The 20,434-nt window shown below is 43.3% G+C and overlaps 1 protein-coding gene and 1 long non-coding RNA gene across 5 annotated transcripts in view; one reads left to right on the plus strand and one right to left on the minus strand.

The window, feature by feature from the left end:
* Positions 1-20,434, minus strand: part of Adgre3 (adhesion G protein-coupled receptor E3) — a 52,679-nt gene that overhangs the window by 30,339 nt on the left and 1,906 nt on the right. For 3 of the 4 annotated variants that reach the window (XM_005405683.1, XM_013505366.1, XM_013505367.1), the window contains 8 exons: positions 15,857-15,939; positions 10,408-10,458; positions 9,364-9,486; positions 8,164-8,313; positions 3,585-3,625; positions 2,760-2,895; positions 2,346-2,444; positions 566-750 (listed from right to left, as the gene is read on the minus strand). In XM_005405683.1, the coding sequence (XP_005405740.1) occupies positions 566-750; positions 2,346-2,444; positions 2,760-2,895; positions 3,585-3,625; positions 8,164-8,313; positions 9,364-9,486; positions 10,408-10,458; positions 15,857-15,939 (868 nt within the window). The remainder of the gene's footprint in view (positions 1-565; positions 751-2,345; positions 2,445-2,759; positions 2,896-3,584; positions 3,626-8,163; positions 8,314-9,363; positions 9,487-10,407; positions 10,459-15,856; positions 15,940-20,434) is intronic. The other variant, XM_005405684.1, reaches the window with a different exon arrangement.
* Positions 10,010-13,461, plus strand: LOC106146809. The gene is made up of 3 exons (XR_001231392.1): positions 10,010-10,183; positions 11,459-11,786; positions 12,603-13,461. It is a non-coding gene; the product is annotated as an uncharacterized LOC106146809 (long non-coding RNA).

Raw genomic sequence — 20,434 nt, forward strand, 5'->3', positions numbered from 1 at the left:
AGCTTAGCAGCTTTCCTCTGCCATGTTCTTCAGCCACGTTTCTGCCCCGCCCACCAACCATGGACTGAAATCTCTGAAACCAGAAGCCAATATAAAACTTTTTTTTCTCTTTCAGTTGTATATGTCAGGTATTTTGTACCGTGATGCAAAATAATTAATACAATACCATAATTCTGTTTTTAATTTTTGAGGCATCTTTCCATTTGTCACGGCTGCACTAATTTACATTCCCATTAACAGGGTGTAAGCACCTCCTTCACCCACAGCCTCATCAATACATCTGGCTTTTGAACAACGGCCACCCCAACACATCAGGGTGACAGCTCTTCGAAGTTGCCTCGACATTTCTTGGTTTTTCTCCGCTACCGGGAACCGAACTCACGACCTTGCGCTTGCCAGGCAGGCGCTTTGCCGCTGAGCTAAATCCCCAGCCCCCGCCTCGGCATTTCTTATCCTTTCTTTTACCTCTGAAGGATGACAGTCAGACTCAGCTCGGTACGGGGAAGCTGGTGGGACACCGTCCCACTTCCGGCACTGCACAGAGGCAGCCCTGGCTTCTGCTCACCTGAGTATGTTGAAAAGTCAGGGACACGGGTTCAGACAGGTAAACCTTGTCTTGCAAACCAACTGTGCCACTCACAACACGAGAGTTCAGCTTTACCCCTCGCTTTCCTCTTGAATTATTAAAAAAGGATCCGTTCAGAGTATTCCCAAGAGACTGATACGTGATAAGAGCAACTGTGCTCACAGCTAGGAAAACGGAAGAGAAGTAGTGTTAGAAGGCATCTGCAGGTAAGAAGCCGGCACACCGGTGTCTTATATGAGGGCACACAGTAAATACAGTGTAGAGTTAAAATTACCTGTGGAAATCCTTTAACGTGCACACACAGTATACTAAAAGTGGTTTGGGTTGCAGAATCTGGAACACGTATTCTAATGCCCTACGCATTATAAGAAGTCTAAGTACACGGTGTTCCTAGCAATGGTGCATAGAAATGTGATTCCTTAGCCAGCAAAATCAGCGTTATTAGGCTCTGAAGGGCCAGCTGGCTGTAGACACTATACATTTCCATCTTCCATTTCAACCTCACGCTTATGTGGGGGAGAGGTATGCAGGGTGTCTTATTCTATTTAATGAACTCTTCCTTTCTCCCTGCTCTCCCTCTTTTTCTCCCTCTTCTCCTTCTCTCTCCTTCTGTCGGCATCATTTTCTATCTTCTTCTCTTTTCCCTCTTTTTAAAAAAAAGTATAATTTAATCCACGCAGTTAAATGAACACAAGGTGAAGGATGAACACATCTGTAGCATGGTGCAGTCTCTTCCAAAGTGCAGTTATTCACGGGCCAGACTCTCATTTCGGCCAAAGTCACTTACCGCTCACATTATAATCTACTGCATTAAAAAAAAAACAACTCATTTTCACATCTTTTCCCTTCCTCGCCCTCCCCTACCTGGCCACTCACAGTAAAGAGTGAATGCTCGTTGGTACCCAGGAAGGTTTTCGAGTACACAATCTCAAGGCAACCGTGTGTCTGTCTTCAAAATATTCTATTTGCATCCATTCTGTTGTCATGTGTTTCCTGCGCACCTACTGTGTGCCAGGCATCCTAGGCCTTCCCATAGAGGGGCACACGGAACAAAGTCCTTGCCACCAGAGAGCTGACATTGTATTGGGAGATAGGGGTAACAACTAAATAAATGAGTTAGAAAAACATTACAAATTGTAGGTGCTTCACAGACCTGCGGTGAGGGGGTCAGGCGTGGGAGGCAAACTATGGCATCACCAGCCTGTCATATGTTTTTCCAAATAAAGTTTTATGGGTACAAAGCCACATTCCTTCATTTACACATAATCTACTCTGGTTTTCACGCTACCATGACATAGCTGAGTAGTTATGACTCAGGTAATTTGGGCCCAAAATCTAAAACGTTTACCATCTGCTCCCTTTATCGAAGATGGTTGCTAACCTGCAGAGCAGAGGGAAGCTCTGAGACTACCTTAAATAAGGTGCTCATAACACACGTCTCAAAGAGAGAGATTAAGACGACGATCATCCTCCACTGTCAGGCGACATCTTCAGACTGTCACAAAAGCAGGGCACGCATTAGGGTGTCTGTTTAAGGAAGTAAGTCAGTGCAGCCTCGTTCTAACCTCAGCCTGAACTGCAAAGTGCCCATCCCACAGCTTTATTCCCCGAGTTGCTTGCCAGGGGGTCAGTGAGGAAGATCTTTTCATTTCAACCTACTGTAGCATCTCTCTGTCTAGAAAACTGCATCCCCACCTCCTGACACAGTAAGACAATGCTTACACTGTGTGGTCGATAACATTCCCCTTAGACCCAGTACCTTCTCTGGCTCCTTTGAAAGCATCAGCACAGTTGATACTCATGGTGTTATTGCCAGCTTCCAGAAAGGTCTTCTCATGACACTTCTTGGTTTCATAGACTGAAACATTAAGAAAGTTGAGTCTGACTATATATGCTTCTTGTGCCTCAGAAATCTATTGAGGAACTCCCTCCTTTGGGAATAAGCTTTTAGACAGTTTGTAGCATGCCAGGAAAAGCTGGGAACACGAGCAGAGCTGGTTTATTCATTTATTCATTCAATTTATATCTTCAAAACAGAGTCCTATACATGGGGAGTGTCAGTGGGACCATCCTGTCATTCTGAGAGCTGACAGATTTTGTCATTCACAGGCCCTGTCTATACCAGACCCCATGTCTTTAAGGCGACCCTTGGAGCCCACTTAGTATCTCTTACCTATGTTAAGTTCAGTGTTATTGCCCTTTCCTGGAGAAGCAAAACTCTGATTCCATATAGTCATTTCCACATGATGCAGTAGTTTGGTAGCCCATCTTGCAATTTCCTTTTTGCTCACATTTTCTGCTAGAAGTTCCTTTCAAAGAAATAGCACTAGTTAGGAGGACTTCCATTGAAACTGAAGCAATCAGGACTATGGATAAATCAGAAAGCAACCCCCAAAGCAGCGGGTATTAATGTGCTCCAAGGTGGGGTAGGAATGAAGTTCTTGATGCTTGATACAGGCTGTTTAATGACAGCTGGGGTAGCTTAAACCTATTTCAGAGTTTTTCAATATCTGTTGTCTCTGGAACTAGGTAATTCTTCGCTGAGGTGGGCTGCTCTGGGTACTCTAGGAGTGTGAGCTGTACCCATAGTTTCTATCAACTAGATGCCGGTAGCAATCCTCCCTGGGTTTTGATACCAAATGTTGCCCCAGATAAGGCCAATTTCCCCACTGGACAGAGGACAGAACTATACCCATAATGAGACATACTCTGTTCTAAAAATCACAGGGCGAGGCTGGATGTGGTGGCACACACCTATAGTCCCAGCACTCAGGAGGCTGAGGCAGGAAGATCCCTGTGAATTTGAGACCAGCCTGGGCTACAAAGTGAGTTCAAGTCCAGCCTGAACTGCATAGTGAAACGTGTCTCAAAAAGACACACACACACACACACACACACACACACACACAAATCAGGGCTTCCTGGTAGGGTTTGAGCAGGACAGTGACGTGGTCAGATTTACTAGCTGTTTCCCGACCCCAGGCTTTACCCTACTCACCCAAACATTCTCTTGTGGTGGTGTCTTCTGTGCTGGATTCTCTGAGAAGGAAAGTTAACCATTAAGTGAGATATGGGAGAAAACACATCCATTCTTCCAACCATCCTCAAGCTGGATCCTCATGCTTCTGCAGCCCATCCTAATTGTCCTTTAAGACCTCCAAAAACGTAGTCTATGATAGCGCTTTTTTTTGGCAAGGCTAGATATTGAACCAAAGGTCTTACATGTGCTAAGCAAGCACTCTACCACTGAGCCACAGCCCAACCCTGCAGCAGACTCTTCAAAGGGGATTAGCGTGTGACGTCTAGTTGAATCATTCAGTCGACAGTATTTGCTGAGCCCGGACGGTGAACCTTGACTGTTGATGTAGCTGGCTTGAGAGACACCTGGGAGTGTGGCAATCCCACTCTCGGTGTGTCTCAGTGCTTCGTTTCCCCCTTTATCTCTGAGCTCTTCCCCTGGTCTCTAATTTTCCAAACTGTGCGAGTTGAGCAACTTCCTTTGACTGTGATGTTTCTGCCATCATGTTCTTGCCATGGAGCCAGCCGACCATGGGTTAAAACCTCTGAAACTGTGAACCAGAAGAAATCTCTCTCCCTTTAGGATGTGGGTGTCAAGTAGTTTGTCCCAGTAATGGGAAAACTGACCAATACAAGGAGCTATTTGAAACCAGGCACAAAGCTAAATTATCCATCCATCTATCTATCTATCTATCTATCTATCTATCTATCTATCATCTACCCATCTACCTACCTATCTGTCTGTCTATCTCAAGGATATTCCCTCATGGAATTCAAACTCTGGCAGGATGGTTGTTAAGCAAACAAATACAAGTAAGTAATGAACTGATTGCAATTGACGGTCTTATTAAATAGGATGAGATGACGTGGGCGTGTACAGCAGCTCCTCCAACACACAAGGTTCAGAGAAAACCCAAAGCAAAAATAAAGAGCAAAATATAAGATAACGGAAAGTAGGGGGATAGAGATTTCTCAGAGAGGAAGAGGAGCAAAAAGAGATGGAGGGAGGAGAGGTGGGGAGGACTAGGGGTGAAAAATAAATTGGGATGTTGTTATGGTTTGTGTATGAATGTCCCCCAAAGCCTCCTGCAGTCATAGGGCTTTTTCAGAGGTGGCTGAACCTAGAGTGTGTGAGCCTGGGATTGAGAGTGTGTGATTAGTAAATCAGCCCACTGGTTGGTTTGGCGTAGCTCTGGCTGGGATTGAGGGTGTGAGTGCTATTCCTGCGGGTAGTCTGCATACCCTATAAGGGACAGAAAGAGTCTTGTCTCTCTCTCCCTTGCTTCCTTGCCTTTGCTGTCTTCTGCCGCCATGAACTGTGTCTCCTCTACCATGCCCCTCTGCCGAGCTGCCTTGCCTTGGATCCAGCCTGTTTTGGACTGAAACCTCTAAAAAACTGTGAGCTTTATAAACCTTTGCCCCCTTTAACTTTGAGTGTTGGGTATTTTGTCTCAGCGAGAGAAAAGTACTTAAGACAGATGTGTTATGTCCAGGTACCAATGTCAGCATGATGTACTACAAACATGTATCCTAAAACTAAACTAAACTAAACTGAACTAAACTAAACTAAACCAACGAAGCTAAGCAATCAACAGATGTGTGGGCGGGGGAGAGAAGGAAGGGCAGGAAACGAGAGAAGGAATTAAGCCGTGTGATGTACACACACCACCTCCACACAAACAGTGTGAACATTATGTGCTGCACCCACGTGCTGATCAACTAAAATTTAAGGAGAAATAAAAATAAAAAGTAAAAATGATAGCAATACAGCAAAAGAAGAAGGCTTTCCAAATAAATGAGCGTTAAATAAATTAGCAGGGAAGCAATCGGCTACACATGTATACAGTTTATTTTTACTTACATCTTATTTAAGGGTGTACAGGCAGTTTATGAACACACTTAGGTAGCATCATAGCTAGTATGTGCTGATGCTTCTTATGAGTTTTCAGGTATTTCACAGGTGTTAATAATCATGAAGGGGAGATGAGGTGGGGGAGATTGCTAGGACTGCTGTGAGCCTTCGTACCACACACTGGATGAATGAAAACGAGAAAATGTATTTTCCTGTAGCTCTGGACGTTGGAAATGAGAATTCAAACCATCAGCAGAGCTGTGCTTGCTCTGGAAGTTCGAGGGCAGAATCCTGTCTGGCCCCTGCTTATTTCTCTGGGTGGCCAGCAGCAGTCTTTGCCAGGCAGTGGCCGTGGCACTGTAACTCCCGTCTCTGCCCTTTCCTTCATGAGCCCATCTCGCCTTCTCTGTACGTGTCCACATGTCTCTCATTTTGAAAGAACACCGGTTATACGGGGTTAGGACTCGCCGTCATCCAGAGTGACCTCATCTAGAACTGATTATATCGGCAGAGTTCCTATTTCCACACAAGGCTGCATTCACAAGCTTAAGGAGACTTGAGTCTCCGAGGAACAGTATTCAGCCCAGCAAGTAGTTTTAAAGAACTGTTTCGGAACGCCTACGGTCCCCGGGTATTCACACCCACCCTAGTGTAACCTCCTCCCCTTAGCTGTGCACTGGATGCAGTGGCTCGCCTCTAGTGGACAGAACACTGCAAAAGGACAGGATGTCTTGCGTGGGATCAGGGGATGAAAGACCGACTCCTACTCTTTCTGCCTATTCCCAGCGGTCGCTATAATGAGGCAGAGGAGCCGCTAGCGTAGAGGAGCCGCTCTAAAAAGTGGACACTGTCTCACACAAACCACCAGCGGGGAACTGAATGCTTCAGTCTAACAGCTTTCAAGAAACTGAACACGACCAGCAGTCACTGGGGGGATTTAGAAGCAGGTCCTATCCCTGACGGAGGCTTCACATGAAACAATAGCTCTGAACAGTTCCCTGATTGTGGATGTGAGGGACTGAGATTCAGAAGAAACATGTAAGCCAGGCCTGGACTGCTGACTCACGGAAGTATGACATGATACACTTCTGTGCTGTTCTAAGCCACTTAGTGTTGGAGTAACTTGAGATACAGCAGCGTGTAACTGAGTAGGCACTATGAGTGTTCCCACGTATAGATGAGACATTTAGGTAGGTGGAGTCCTAACCACAAGTCAGCCGGTCAGTTGAGGTACCACTCCTTAATCAGCACAGCGTGCAACATCACGTGAAGATCTGTTATGGTTGATACTTTGTGCCAACTTCGGGAGTCTAGAGGTTTGGCTAAGTGACTCAGCAGTTCTGCATCTTGGGGTGAAAAGGACATGCCCTTGCCCTTCTGGGATGTTGTTCATTGTGTCAATTTGAGAAGTTTAAAAGGTTAACTGTGTGACTCAGCAGGGAGCCAGGGTGCTTGCTTTGTATTCATCCTGAGCCTGTGCAAGAGGAGGGCGTGGAGATTGTGTGAGTGCTACGGCCCCCTGGGTGGGGTTAGCCTGTTTACAATGTAAGGGAGGGAAAGAGGCTTGCTCTTCTCTGCCGCTCCTCCCTTTGCTCTTGTTGCTTTGCAGTTTTGCAGCCATGAACTGTTGTCCTCTGCCATGTGCCACTCTACCTTGGAGCCAGCCGAGTATCGACTGAAACCTCTACAAACTGTGAGCTAAATAAACCTTTCCTTCCTTCATTTTGGGCGTTGGGTATTTTGTCTCAGCAATGAGAGAAAAGTAACCAAGACAAGATGGAAGAATTAAATGAAGCATACATATAAACATTATGGTTTATATCCAGATGTGTTCAATGCCTCATGTGCCCGTAGGTGGGGCTTTCGGGAGGCTGTGGGACCACGGGTGTGTGCTACTCACTAGTGAAACAGTCCACTGGTGAGCTCACACTAAATGTGAGCTTGGAAGGTGAAGCCTGTTGGAGGGGGCGGGGCTTGAAGGTTCTGTCTCCTTCCTCCCTTGGTTGGTGTCAGCTTCCTGCCTGCCACGCCATGAGCTATTTCTCCCCTGCCAGTCACCCGTGGACTGAAACCTCTACAAACTCTTGTGCGTCAAAATAAACCTCTCCTCCTTAAGCTGTGGGTGTTGGGTATTTTGTTTCAGCAATAAAGAAAGCAACCAAGACACATACTGTGGATACTGGAGAGACACACTGTAGATAAGGAAAAAAGGCTAAATCACACCTTGCTGTTGGACCGGAATCAGAAGTACTAGTATGATCTTGTGAGTTTTAGCCCAAAAATTGGTAGTCATAGAAACTGAACTTAAGATCAGTGCAAAATAAAGAGATAGGTAAGTTTAGAAAAAAAAAATATTAGGGCTGGGGATATAGCTCAGTGGCATAAGTGCCTGCCTGGCAAGTGTAAGGTCCTGAGTTGGATTCCTCATACCAAAAAAAAAAAAAAAAGAAAAAATTAGAGTTGTACTTTGGAAGCCCAAGAGAGAGACTCAGACTGGGGACATCAATTTGTAAGGCACATACACAGAGATGATTCTTGATGCCATGATGACAGCTCTTGATGACGACCATCAAGCTCAAGGACTAGATAAGGGACAAGGGTGAAGACAGATCTCTCTTCTCTTTCCTTGGACTCATGTTCCTGGAGCTGTGACAAACTGTGCTCCCACCTCTTTATCATGGTGGAAAAAGTATTTGGAAATTCTTACCATAACATTCTGGACGATCCATGTCAATGAAACGAGCTGCCCAGAAGAGCAGACGACTGATCAGACAGCTGCAGATGTAGCTTCCAATTCTGTTTTTACAGAATGACTTGTCCTTGCACTTTGCCTGCCCGGTCTTACACTCATCGATATCTGAGAATCAAGACAAAATATTGCTTTTTATTCTCCCAGAAATACACCATTTCCTCTTGCCCATGGAATCTCTACTGTCCAACATCATTTATTTTATTTTATTTTTTTTGTCTTTTTGAGATAGCATCTCACTATGCAGTTCTGGCTGGCCTTGAGCTCACTTTGTAGCCCAGCCTGGTCTTGAACTCCCTATGATCCTCCTGCCTCAGCCTTCCGAGTGCTGAGATTACAGGCATGTGCCACCACACCTGGCTCAAACATCATTTATAAATATAGCAAACAATGTCTCTCATTCTTTGATAGGATGAGTTACCATTATAAATATGACAGTTCTCCTTTATCCAATGCAAGACCATTTAAAAATCTACAACTAATTAATAAGCTGAGAAAGAATTGATAGCATTATGCAAGGATAAGCAGGAAGCTCATGAAGTGAGGACCTGCCTTACCAGGTATTAAACTATATTACCAAGCCAGAATGCAACCAGGAGATGCTGGTGAACAAATAGATAAAAACAGGCTGATAAAACAGACTAAAAGTTCAGAAATAAACTCAAGGACATGCAGCAATTTAGGATATAGTGCGATGATTATGTGGAATCACTGGAGTGAAGATATCGTGGATTTTTAAATGCGGAATCACACACTGAGTTAAATAGAATTAACACATATTACCAGAAACAAGGGGATAAAGTCACAGTTAGTGAACCTGCTGTTAGAGGACGATGTATTACATCCTAGCTTAGGCGGTGCTTGTACCCCCTGTGTCTCTCGGCTCCTTGGTTTTCCCTGTCAGCAAATCAGAGTAGAGGTTCAAAAACCTCAGATAAAACCTAGGGTAGGAGTTGTCCTGGGCTAATGACTCGCACTTACGTTCTCTCTCTGAAAAGCCCTGGGCCAGTACAATGGGCTGCTAACTGTTCCTAGTTGTTCGCTCTTATGACACGCTATGGGCTTTGCATGAGCGATGGGCGGGTGTTGGAGAGGACATACAGACCAGCATATTTGGTACCAATAATTGATCGAGGTAAAGCCTCCTAAAATCTTCACCTTCACATTTGTCCTTGGTCCCAGTGAAGTATTTCCTCCCAGAACGAGACTGGAATCCATCCATACAGACACAGTGGGTGCGGTTGTGGCAGAGGGCATCTGCAGGGCATGGAGGGCAGTGAGCTGCGGGGAACAAAGAATCCATGTGTTCATTCGCTCATTCCCTCACTGTTCTTCTTTTTGGACTGGAAATGTTTACCCTGTGCCATTTTATCGTGGGGTTATTAAGTTGTTTTTTATTTTTTAATAGGGAATCACAGCTAAGAATCTCCTTGTGTCTCTAAGGAGAATTTGATCTTGGACATTTGAGCGTTGCTGGGATTGCTGAGATGTGGGGTAAAGTAGTTAATTTGTTTTGGTGATACGGAGGACTGTGATGTTAGATGGAATTATAATCTTGTGTTTGTATGGATATTAACTATGCTTAAGGAGTGTCAAGTTGACAAGAGGTGGATTGAATCAGTTAATCTTATCTGTCAATTTGACTGTGTTAAGAGATTCTGGGAGAGGTGATTGGCTTGTGAGGGGCATTAACATCACCGGTGGGTTAACTCATTGATGAGTTCATGGTGGAACGAGTTATTCGCAGAAGGGCCAGAACAGAGGAAGTGAATCATGGGAGTATGACCTTCAGAACAATCTGGTTCCTAGTGCATTTCTCTCAGGTTCTTCCACTTCCTGCTTCCAAGCTGCCAGGAGTTGAGCAGCTACGTTCTGCCGTGCACCTCTGCCGTGATGCTTCCTCCTTGGAGTCAGCTGACAATGGACTGAAACTTCTGAAGCCGTGAGCCTAACTAAATCATTTCTCACTAAGCTGCAGGTATCAGGAAATTTGTCCGAGGAACAGAAATTTGACCAATATAAACTCGGTGTTTGTGGTGGTGGAGGTGGGGAAGCAGCCCTTGGCAGAACCAGAACGTGGGCAGAACATCTGTAGGCGGGTCTCAGTTCTCTTGCACTTTCAAAGGGTTCCTCTCCTTCCCCAAAGGAACATTCCAGATCCCAATTTCCTTTGCCTTGGTCTTTGGCCGTGAGTAGACTCACCTCCAGAATTTTGTGCTTCTGATCCTGACACAGCCAACAGGATGCTGAGAGCTGGAATAGAAAGAGGAGGAAGTAATTCTGGAGTTTGCCTGGGGAATCTGCTTGGGTGTGCTTTAGGCTCTGACTTTCTAAAAGACAAAGACTCCTGCCTAGATGTACATGCTGGCTTCAGTGGCGACTTCTCCAGGTGTGCTGTAACGACAAGCAGAACTGTGGTATCATAAACTTCCGAAGCTCAACAGGCGAATGTGACTGAACTTGTGTGCTCCAATTTCTCAAAACTCAGAGCTAACTCAACTTCTACTCCAAAGGCAGCACCAAAAGACCAATTTTTCTGCCTCCCTTCTGTCCTCACTTGTCTGTCCATCAGTCCAGACTTTCAATCCAATAGAAACATAATTTAACTGTGTAGATTCTTTAAAATTTTTCAATAGCCGTATTTTGAAAAAAACCAGAAAAAATTAAGTGAATTTAATTACAGTGATTTATTTTATGCGGTCTAATATAGTCAAGGTGTTTACACTGCAATTTGTAAGCTTATGTTATTAGCAAATATTAATTTAGAATGGCTTATAAGTTATTTACATTTTTTCCATTGTGTATTGAGTCTTTGTGCCTTAATTTGTATTTTGAACAGAGAGCATATCTTCAGCCAGACCGGTCGCATTTTTAATGTTTGGTGTGGCCACTTGTGACCCACAACCATCGTACCGGACGGGGAGGGAAGGGTCAGACCCTGGTGACTGTGGTTTCTTTTGACCAGCACAGACAACAGAGAACCCTACGAGCCTGCTTACTGTGGAAACAGTTTGAACGAGTAAGGGTGCCCGAATACCCGTTTCTGCTTCCACTGTGTCGGAAAGAAGTTTCATATAAAAGCTGAAATCTGAGAAATGCAGACTTTCCCAGCTGTTTCCTCCTGGCTCATAAACTGCCTCAAGGCTGACAGGCTTGGGATGGCAACCACCTGAAAAAGGAACTTAGGTCCCTTTCCGTGTAACCTGGCTGTGTGAGAATCCATTACTAAAATACGGATGCATTTTTGTTTCAGGGCCAGCACCAGCTCTCAAATGGTAGAATTTATGGCAACTAAGAGCTACACAATTTTGAATTGTGTCAAGTCCACAATCCATTTAGATTCTCGAAGAACAAGACATGCGCTGGGAATGTAGCTCAGTGGCAGAGCATTTGCCCGATGTGTGTGAGGCCCTAGGTTCAGTCCCCAGCACTGCAGAGAAAAGCCACTGGAGCAGCTCCTCCATTATAGTCATACAATGAAGTAGTACTCTGCCTTAAAGAAGGACAAACTTGAGAAATATATAGCTGAATGGAACATCTTGAAGTCATAATCTCAAGTGAAATACATCAGACATACAAGTGTAAGGATTGAATCTTTTCTCTTGTGTAAGGGACCCAAAGGCGCAAAATGGAGGGCGGATGTGAGGAAGCAGAAAGAACTGGTTCAGGTGGGGAAGGAGAAATGGATGGGGGAGGAGGGAGGAAAGGAGGGGAAAAGGGATTTAAAGAGATCTTAGAATTGAAGAAAAAATGGAACTAGAGCTTTTGTAAACAGTGAGAAGAAGAGTTGGCGGGAGTGCAGAGGAATGGGACAGAAAAGGGATTAAGATGGGTTATGTACGTGTACACATCCCCCACGATGGATATGGTCACTACGCACGTGCTAGTAAAAAATAAATAAAAAATCACGCTGAAAACGTTATATTTAAGGATTCATAAGAATGTTGTTAAATTGTATGATTTTGTCATTTTTCTAAGGCAAAAACACTCACGCATAACCCTTTTTACGTGAAGGTGTATTACCTTATTCCTCTAGTGCAGACACAGGCAAACTTCGGGCTTGCTTTTTGCGTGGTCTGTGAGCTGAGAAAGGTTTTACATTCAAAAATCAAACAAAGAATAGTATTTCACGGCACATGAAGACTGTAGGGATTTCCTGTTTCTATGTCCATAAATAAAGTTTTATGGGCACACAGATGTAGTCGTTCTTTAATATATATAATGTCCAGGGACACATCCATGGTGCTGGGTGGTGAAGGCAGAAATCACGTGGTCTGCAAAGCTGAAAATATCAAAGAGCTGACCCTTCCCAGAAAAGTTTGTCCACCGCTGACATAGAGTTGAACATCACGTACTTGTGAGACCCCTGACACATCTCTATTTGTTTTTTCCTGTAGGTGTTTTTATACATCCTAAGAGCTAAAGCCCGGAGCAGAGGTGAACGGGTCCAGGATGTAATGTGCAGAATCACAGCATTCCAACCCTAGGTGTTGAACACCATTCTATATAATTTTTGGGGAAAAATCATTTTATAAATAAAATGTAATTAGGGCTTGTCAGAGGCCTAGGGTCTTGTCATGTGGGCGGGCTATAGTTTGCGGGAATGTAATTCTGTGTGCCTCCGGTCACAGCCTCGATGGTCCTGTAATGTTGTGATGCCCCAGGGCGAGGCTGCACCAGCTGAAGACATCCTGGTTCCTGAGAACCCAATAGCAATAGAGTTTCAGCTTGGGGAAGAGACAAACTCCTTACTCTGCCATCTCTCCCCAGTCCTCATCCATGTAAAGATCCTTATTAGCATAAGGTCGCCACCAACCTCTGAGTCATCTGATAATCCCTCCGGGAATTGTGCACACCCATAAATGGTGGCTAGCCCAGAGTGTCATGGTCTTTGCCCAGCCTGAGGCACTGACCTTCCAGCAACGCCCCCATCACACATTACTGAATTTGTCTCTGTTTCTTATTTCATACTTTTGCCGTACCCCTCACTAGGCAGATCGGGGGACTGACTCCTCCACTCCCCCATAGCTGGGCCCTCTTGGTGACTGACTGGTGTAGCAGGTACTGGAAGAGTCCAGTTAACCTGCTCAGGAGTGGTTCCTAACTATGCAAATGACTTGAACAAGGTCTCTGAAAGAGCGTTTTTTTACAGTCTGTAGGCCACAGGCCAGAAGAGTTTGGGAATTGCTTTGTCTTTTTGAGAGTCCTCGGTAGGACTGCATCCCTCTTACCCACAGCAGATTTTCACATGCCTTATAGCCGTCCACCCTTCCTTTTGTAGTTCCTCTTCCGCACTTCCTGAACCCCCTCCAAAACGGTTAAAAAATACCCTGAGAATGGTCCTTTTTTTTAAAAAAATAAAAAAAATTTGTGCTTTGGCTATGTAGTCCAGGCTGACCTTGAACTCACTGTGCAGCTCAGTGAATTTGCAGTGATCCTCCTGCCTCAGCCTCCCAAGTACTGGGGTGACAGACGTGTGCCATGGTGCCTGGCCCTGTTCTTATTTTAAATTAAAATTTTATTTTGAGATGCATAATGGTAAATCCCCGGGTAGTGATGTGAAAAATTATGGAGAGTCCATGGTTCCCAAGGGTGACGTCTCATCAATGCATGGCACAACGTGACTGCTCAGATATTTCAATTGATGCACACAAGGTGCGGAGCACTTCTGTTACCACTGGAAACTGCACATTGTCCTGTTATAGCTTTAACTCTCCTTCCTCCTTACTCCTCTGCAAAACCTCGTCTAATCACTATTCTGTTTCCTAAATTTACAGTTTTGTCATTTCAAAAGAGTTATATAAATGGAACCATAAAATATATAAACACTTGGGGTTGATATTTTTCATTCAGCAAAAATCTCTGCAGATTTGTCCAGGTTTTAAAAATGTATCATTAGCTTGCTCCTTTCAATTGATGAGTGTTATTCGACGGTATCAGCGTACAGTTTATTTAGCTATTCTCTTGTGAAAGGATGTGTGGAGGGCTTACGGTTCTAGTTATTGTAAGGATGGACATCTGTGGGAGTGTAACATTTTGTGTCCCTGGTTTCAATTCCCACAGGTGCAGTTGTCAGGTTACACCCTCCCTGCTGAAGGAAACAAAGTGAGGATAGGAAGGGTATGGGGAAAAGAGAATTTTTTGTTTTCCTTACCCAGTAGCAGGGACTGAGTTTCTTTGCGTTGGTGTTGCCATTACTTTTTATTTTGTTGACCATGGTTATTGTATAGTTTTATCTCATTATGGTTTTAATTTGTTTTTTTTTTTTCTAGTGGCTTATGGTATCAAACACTGTCTCATGTTCTTTTGCTTTCTATAGATATTGCTCAGTGAAATATTTTGCCTATCTTTTGCCATTTTCAAATGGGAATTTTAACTGTGTTTCTGGAGGCCTTTATTGAGTCTTGGCATTAATCTTTAGTATGCAAATACTTTCCAGCCTGGAACTATGTCTTTTATCCTCTTAATTACGTCTTCTGTAATAAAAAAGGTTTCATCTGCATTTTGAAATTAACTTTCAAATTTCCATTTATAAAGTATGTTTTGGTTTCACATTTCACTACATAAATCTAGATCCTGAGATTTACCTCTTTTTTTTTTTTTTCTAAAGTTTTGTATTTTGCATGTAAGCCAGTAGCTCATTTTGGGAGTTTTTTCTTGTTTAAATACAAGATTTTTCTTTGTTTAAATATGAGATCTTGTTCTGTTTTTGGTAACTATGGATTTCCAGTTGCTCCAGCACCATTTGTTAATAGCATTACCTTTCAGTTCTACTTGGAGAACTCCTTTCTAAGTGTCTTGGTTACTTTTCTCTCGTTGCTGAGACAAAATATCTGATGCCCAAAATTAAGGAAGGAAAGGTTTATTTAGCTCACAGCTTGTGGAGGTTTCAGCCTGTCTTGGTTACTTTTCTCTCCTTGCTGAGACAAAATACCCAATGCCCAAAATGAAGGAAATAAAGGTTTATTTAGCTTACAGTTTGTGGAGGTTTCAGTCCATACTTGGCTCCGAGGCAGAAGGTAGCAAAGCAACAAGAGCAAAGGGAGGAATGGCGGCAAGCAGCCTCTTTCCCTCCCTTACATTGTAAACAACCACCCCCACCTAAGGGGCGTGTAGCTCTCACATAATCTGCATGCCCTCCTCTTCCACAGGCTCAGGATGTATACAAAGTAGGCACTCCGGCTTCCTGCTGAGTCACTTAGCCAAACCTCTAGACTCCCCAAGTTGATACAATGTATCAAGCATAACACAGTCCTTACTCAGCTGGCTCCAAGGCAGGGTGACATGTGGCAGAGGGCAAATATTCATGGTGGTGAAAAAAACAGCAAAGCAGTAATAACAACAGACAGGAGGGGGCTGGCAGGCAGCCTCTTTCCCTCCCTTACATTGTATGCAAACTATCCCCCGCAGGGTGGGTGTGGCACTCACACCCATAATCCCAACATTGGACCATGAATCAATCACAAACTCTAGAAGCCCGCCCCTTGACCGCATTAGGCTTTGGGGGGACATCCAGACACAACCCCTAACACTAAGACACTTAGTATGAGTGTTGTGCAGTTAATGCTGGGGGAAGAAATAAATTTGGGAGTAGGAAACACAGTGAGGATAGGAAGGGTATGGGGAAAAGAGAATTTTTTGTTCTACTTACCCAGTAGCAGGGACAAACATTTTATTCTCATAACGCTGAGACAGCAGGAAGAACAATCTGAGAATCCTTCTCGATAAGCGTTCCTGAAATGAATAAAGCACTATGTCAACAAACTCCTGATGGTCAGAAGGTTTAGAAGCCAGGCGGTCCGTCAGTCAATATAAAAAGGATTCTAATTTCTTCTTTTCTTTTGACCCAGTAATCCTGTGTCTAGGTACCACTTCCAGGAAAAATGTTACAAGTGTGATCATAGCACATTTGAGTATAAAAAGCAAGTTTACCACCCAGGAATGGCGAACCATATACCTGCATTCCAGGGAACGTTCTGCTGTAATTTAAACCCTGCTCTACTGCAATTAGCAAAGATCATACTGTAAAAAACTGCACAGCAAAAACTACCTAGATTCTTTTGCTTCATGCAGTTACCGTTTGTTTTTAAATTTTACAGAAGTACTGGACATCACTGTAGATAAGCCTTTCAGAGATGTCAGAAACACATTGTGTGAGGTGCTGTCCCTATGGATATCATTTAAAAATTTAAGAAGCATTCTCCTAGCTTACTCTTTAATTAATTCAGGTTTCGGGTTTCTCACGAAAGAAAACCGTAAGATATTGAACTTTCTTTGTCTGACTTATTTCACTTATGATGGAATGTTAGCGAGCATTTGAGATAAAATTTCTAGTGCTCATTAGCAAGATAATGTGCTTTACCTAAGTGATAATGCCAGCTATCAGCACCAGATGGAGATGTACTTGAATAGTTTGAAGCAAACAATTTTGGGCTGGGGGGAGCTAGCTCCGTGGCACAGCACCTGCCTGGCAAGTGCAAGGTACTGAGTTTGATTCCCGGTACCAAAAAGGAAAAAGAAGGGAACAGTTTCATAAAGAGGAAATGGAAAGATACTACTTAAATGTGTACAGTGGAAACAATTTGATATCCATTAATAATAACAAGGTTTATGTTTCACAGTTATTAAAATAAGAATGAGCAGTTTTCAGGATGTAGATTAGGGTACAGAGGAGATGTAGGGCAAAATAATGATCACATTTAAAGAAGTTACATACATGTGCCTGACACACCTTAAATCTCCTTAGTTCTTCCCCTCTTACTGGGTTAATAATATCCCTTAGTTATCACAGGCTGATCAGGTCCACTGTCTCCCAAAGAAGTGTGTGGTGGCCGGGCGTGGTGGTGCATGCCTGTAATCCCAGCACTCAGGAGGCTGAGTCAGGAGGATTGTTGCGAGTTTGAGACCAGCCTGGGCTACAAAGTGAGCTCAAGGCCAGCCTGAACTGCATAGCGAGACCCTGTCTCAGAAAAGACAAAAACAAAACAAAACAAAACCAAAAACGGAGTGTATAGTGAAGACTACATAAAAGAGGCAAATGGATGATTTCACGTCTCCAGGAGGATCAAAGCCCTCTCATACAATTTGAGATTCTTTCAGGGCTAAAACCAAGACCTTCTCTGTGTGGCCTGTATTTCATTAGTTATCAGAAGAAGGGAGGGGAGTATTCAAGAAGGGCGGAACTGCTCAAGGACTTCTCCAAGTAAGGTATTAAGTTAATCCACCCAGGAGTGAAGTGCTTGAGGCTATAGTCTTTACCTAGTTGAGGTTGGATCCAGGTATCCTTGGCTGAGATCTTTTTTATCTTTTGAAGCTTTCGGGCTTCATCCACCATACAGGCCTCAGTAAGAATCAGTGACTCACAGAGGTTCACTTGCTGTGAGCCTGCTGCCCACCTGAGCCTAGACAAGTGGCCTGAGCTTTGGACAAACTCACAAGTAAACATGAAAAGTCAACTGGTTAATTTAAGTCCTGCTCAAGGATGCTTCTTAGAAGTCTCCATCAATACAAAGCTACTGTGATAAAAACAGTGTGGTACTGGCAAAAAAACAGACCTGAGGATCAGTGGAACAGATTAGATAATGCAGACACAATTATAAACATACTCAGCCACCTTATCTTTGACAAAGGGGCCAAACACATTCACTAGAAGAGAGATAGCCTCTTAAACAAATGGTCCTGGAAAAACTGGCTTCTCACATGCCAAAGATTACAACTAGACCCATGTAGAGGAGAGGTAGGGCAAAATGTGGATGACTACATTTAAGGAAATTACAGATGGTAATAGGAGAATGACATTAATGCAATAAACTAAAAATGAAATGGGTCAAAGATCTAAACGTTAAAAAAAGAAACAGTAAGTGTACTGGAAGAGAGAACAGGTAGAATCTTTGAAGACATAGGTGTAGGCAAAGATTCTATGAACAAAACTCTGATTGCATGGGAAATAATATGAAGAGTTAACGGCTGAGATCTTATCCTTTTTTTTGGTACCAGGAATTGAACTCAGGACCTTGTGCTTGCCAGGCAGGTGCTGTGCTGCTGAGCTGTATCACCGGCCCTCATCCTATTAAAAAGCTTTTGCACAGCCAAGGAAGTCACCAATAGGGTTAAAAGACAACCAATGGGGTATGAAAAAATTTTAAAGAGTTATCCATCAGACAAAGGACCAATATCTAGACCATAAACAGCATTGAAAAAAATCAGACGCCCCCCCAAATTTAAAGACCCAGTCCAAAAGTGGGCATCTGAGATAAATATACATTTCTCAGAGGAAGAAATACAAATGGCAAATAAATCTATGAAACAATGTTCACTATTCATTCAAGAAATGCAAATTAATACAACACTGAGCTTCCATCTCATGCCAGAAGGAATGGCTGCTATCAAGAAACTAACCAATAACAAATGCTGGAGGGGCTGCGGGGAAAAAAGAACCTTTCCCCACTGCTGGTGGGAGTGTAGAGCAGTGAACCACTGTGACAGTCACTGTGGAGATTCCTTAAAGAACTAGGATTACAGGTCCCATTTGACCCAGCTATTCTCCTCCTGGGTATCTTCCCAGAAGAATTAAAAACATCATACCACAGCAATATATTCACACCCATGTTAATAGCAGCGCAGTTTGTAATAGCTAAATCTTGGAAGCAACCCAAATGCCCATCAACCAACAAATGGATAAAAAAGATGTGGTTTTTTTATTCAATGGAGTACTACTCAGCCATAAAGAAGGATAAACTTGAGACATTTCTAAGTAAATGGATGCACCTTGAGATCACATGCTTAAGTGAAATAAATGAGTCACATGTGTAAATACAGCATTTTTCCCTCTGGTGTGAGAAACAAAGTGTCAATAAGGATAAAAGTGTATAAAAGGTATTGTGAAATAAGAAGAAATTGTTCCAAAAAAAGGGGGAACTAAGGAGAGGAATGAAGGAAGGGAAAAGACAAAAACAATAAAAGAGAGATAAAATGGAAAGAAAGCTTTGTAAATAAACAGGGGAAGAGGGCTAGAAGGGAGGGGAAGGGGATTGTGGGAAAAAAGAGGCATCAACATATATCATATAAAGGTACAAATTCCCTGTGAGGAATATGATTGTTATGTATATCTGAATTGTACCAATAAACTTAGTTAAAAATAATTAAAACAAACATATGACCAAAAATAATTCATAGAGCCTCATTATGGGCCAAGAACCTTATTAAGTGCTTTGTAAATACCATGTCATGAAAAGCTCACAGGTACCCTATGATGCAGATCTTATAGGTATAATTATAATTACTGTAGGAATAAATGAAGGTTCAAAGTGATTATATGACCGGTTTAAAATTCATGCTCCTAGGAAAATGCAAAGCTAAAATCTGGGCCAAGTGTGCTTGAGCCCAAAGTGTATGAACAACTTCTTTTCTCAGAATGGATGCTCCAGTGTCCCTTGGAAGAAACAAGTAACATGAATACCTATGGCTATTAATAGGAAGTGATAAGCTGGGCTTGGGGGCGCACACCTGTAATCCCAGCACTCGGGAGGCTGAGGCAGGAGGATGTTGCGAGTCTGAGACCAGCCTGGGCTACAAAGTGAGCTCAAGGCCAGCCTGAACTGCAGAGTGAGACCCTGTCTCAAAAGGACAAAAAACAAACAAATAAACAAAAAAACAGGAAGCAAAGAGCCTGGAGAAAATGAGATCACACACTCTATATAGAGATATTCATGTCCAACTTTCCCTTAAATACAGATAACTGTGAGCTATCAGCTTACAATCTACACAAGACAATAGCGCTTGATTGAAAATCAATTGTCTACATTTTGTCAGAGGAATCACTTAGTCGCGTTCTCAAGGCCTCCCCTTCTGCCAGCACTTGCCCCTTTCTTCATTTGTGTTTCTCTGTCCTGCAGAAAGGATCTACTTGGAAGCGGCCTATGTGTCCATGAGTAGATGAATGGATAAAGACAATGTGGTATTCATACACAAGGAAATACTACTCCGCCATAGGAAGAATAACTTTAAGTCATCTGTGGGAAAATGGATCCACCTTGAGACCATAACGTTAAGTGAAATAAATCAGACACCCACGCTTAAATACTGCATGGTTTCCCTTATATGAGAAACACAGCCAGGCGTGGTGGCACATGCCTATAATCCCAGCACTCCGGAGGCTAAGGCAGGAGGATTGTTGCGAGTTTGAGGCCAGCCTGGGCTACAAAGTGAGCTCAAGGCCAGCCTGAACTGC

The sequence above is a fragment of the Chinchilla lanigera genome, unplaced genomic scaffold (assembly GCF_000276665.1).
Source record: "Chinchilla lanigera isolate Chin_1 unplaced genomic scaffold, ChiLan1.0 scaffold00094, whole genome shotgun sequence".
Taxonomy (NCBI): domain Eukaryota; kingdom Metazoa; phylum Chordata; class Mammalia; order Rodentia; family Chinchillidae; genus Chinchilla; species Chinchilla lanigera.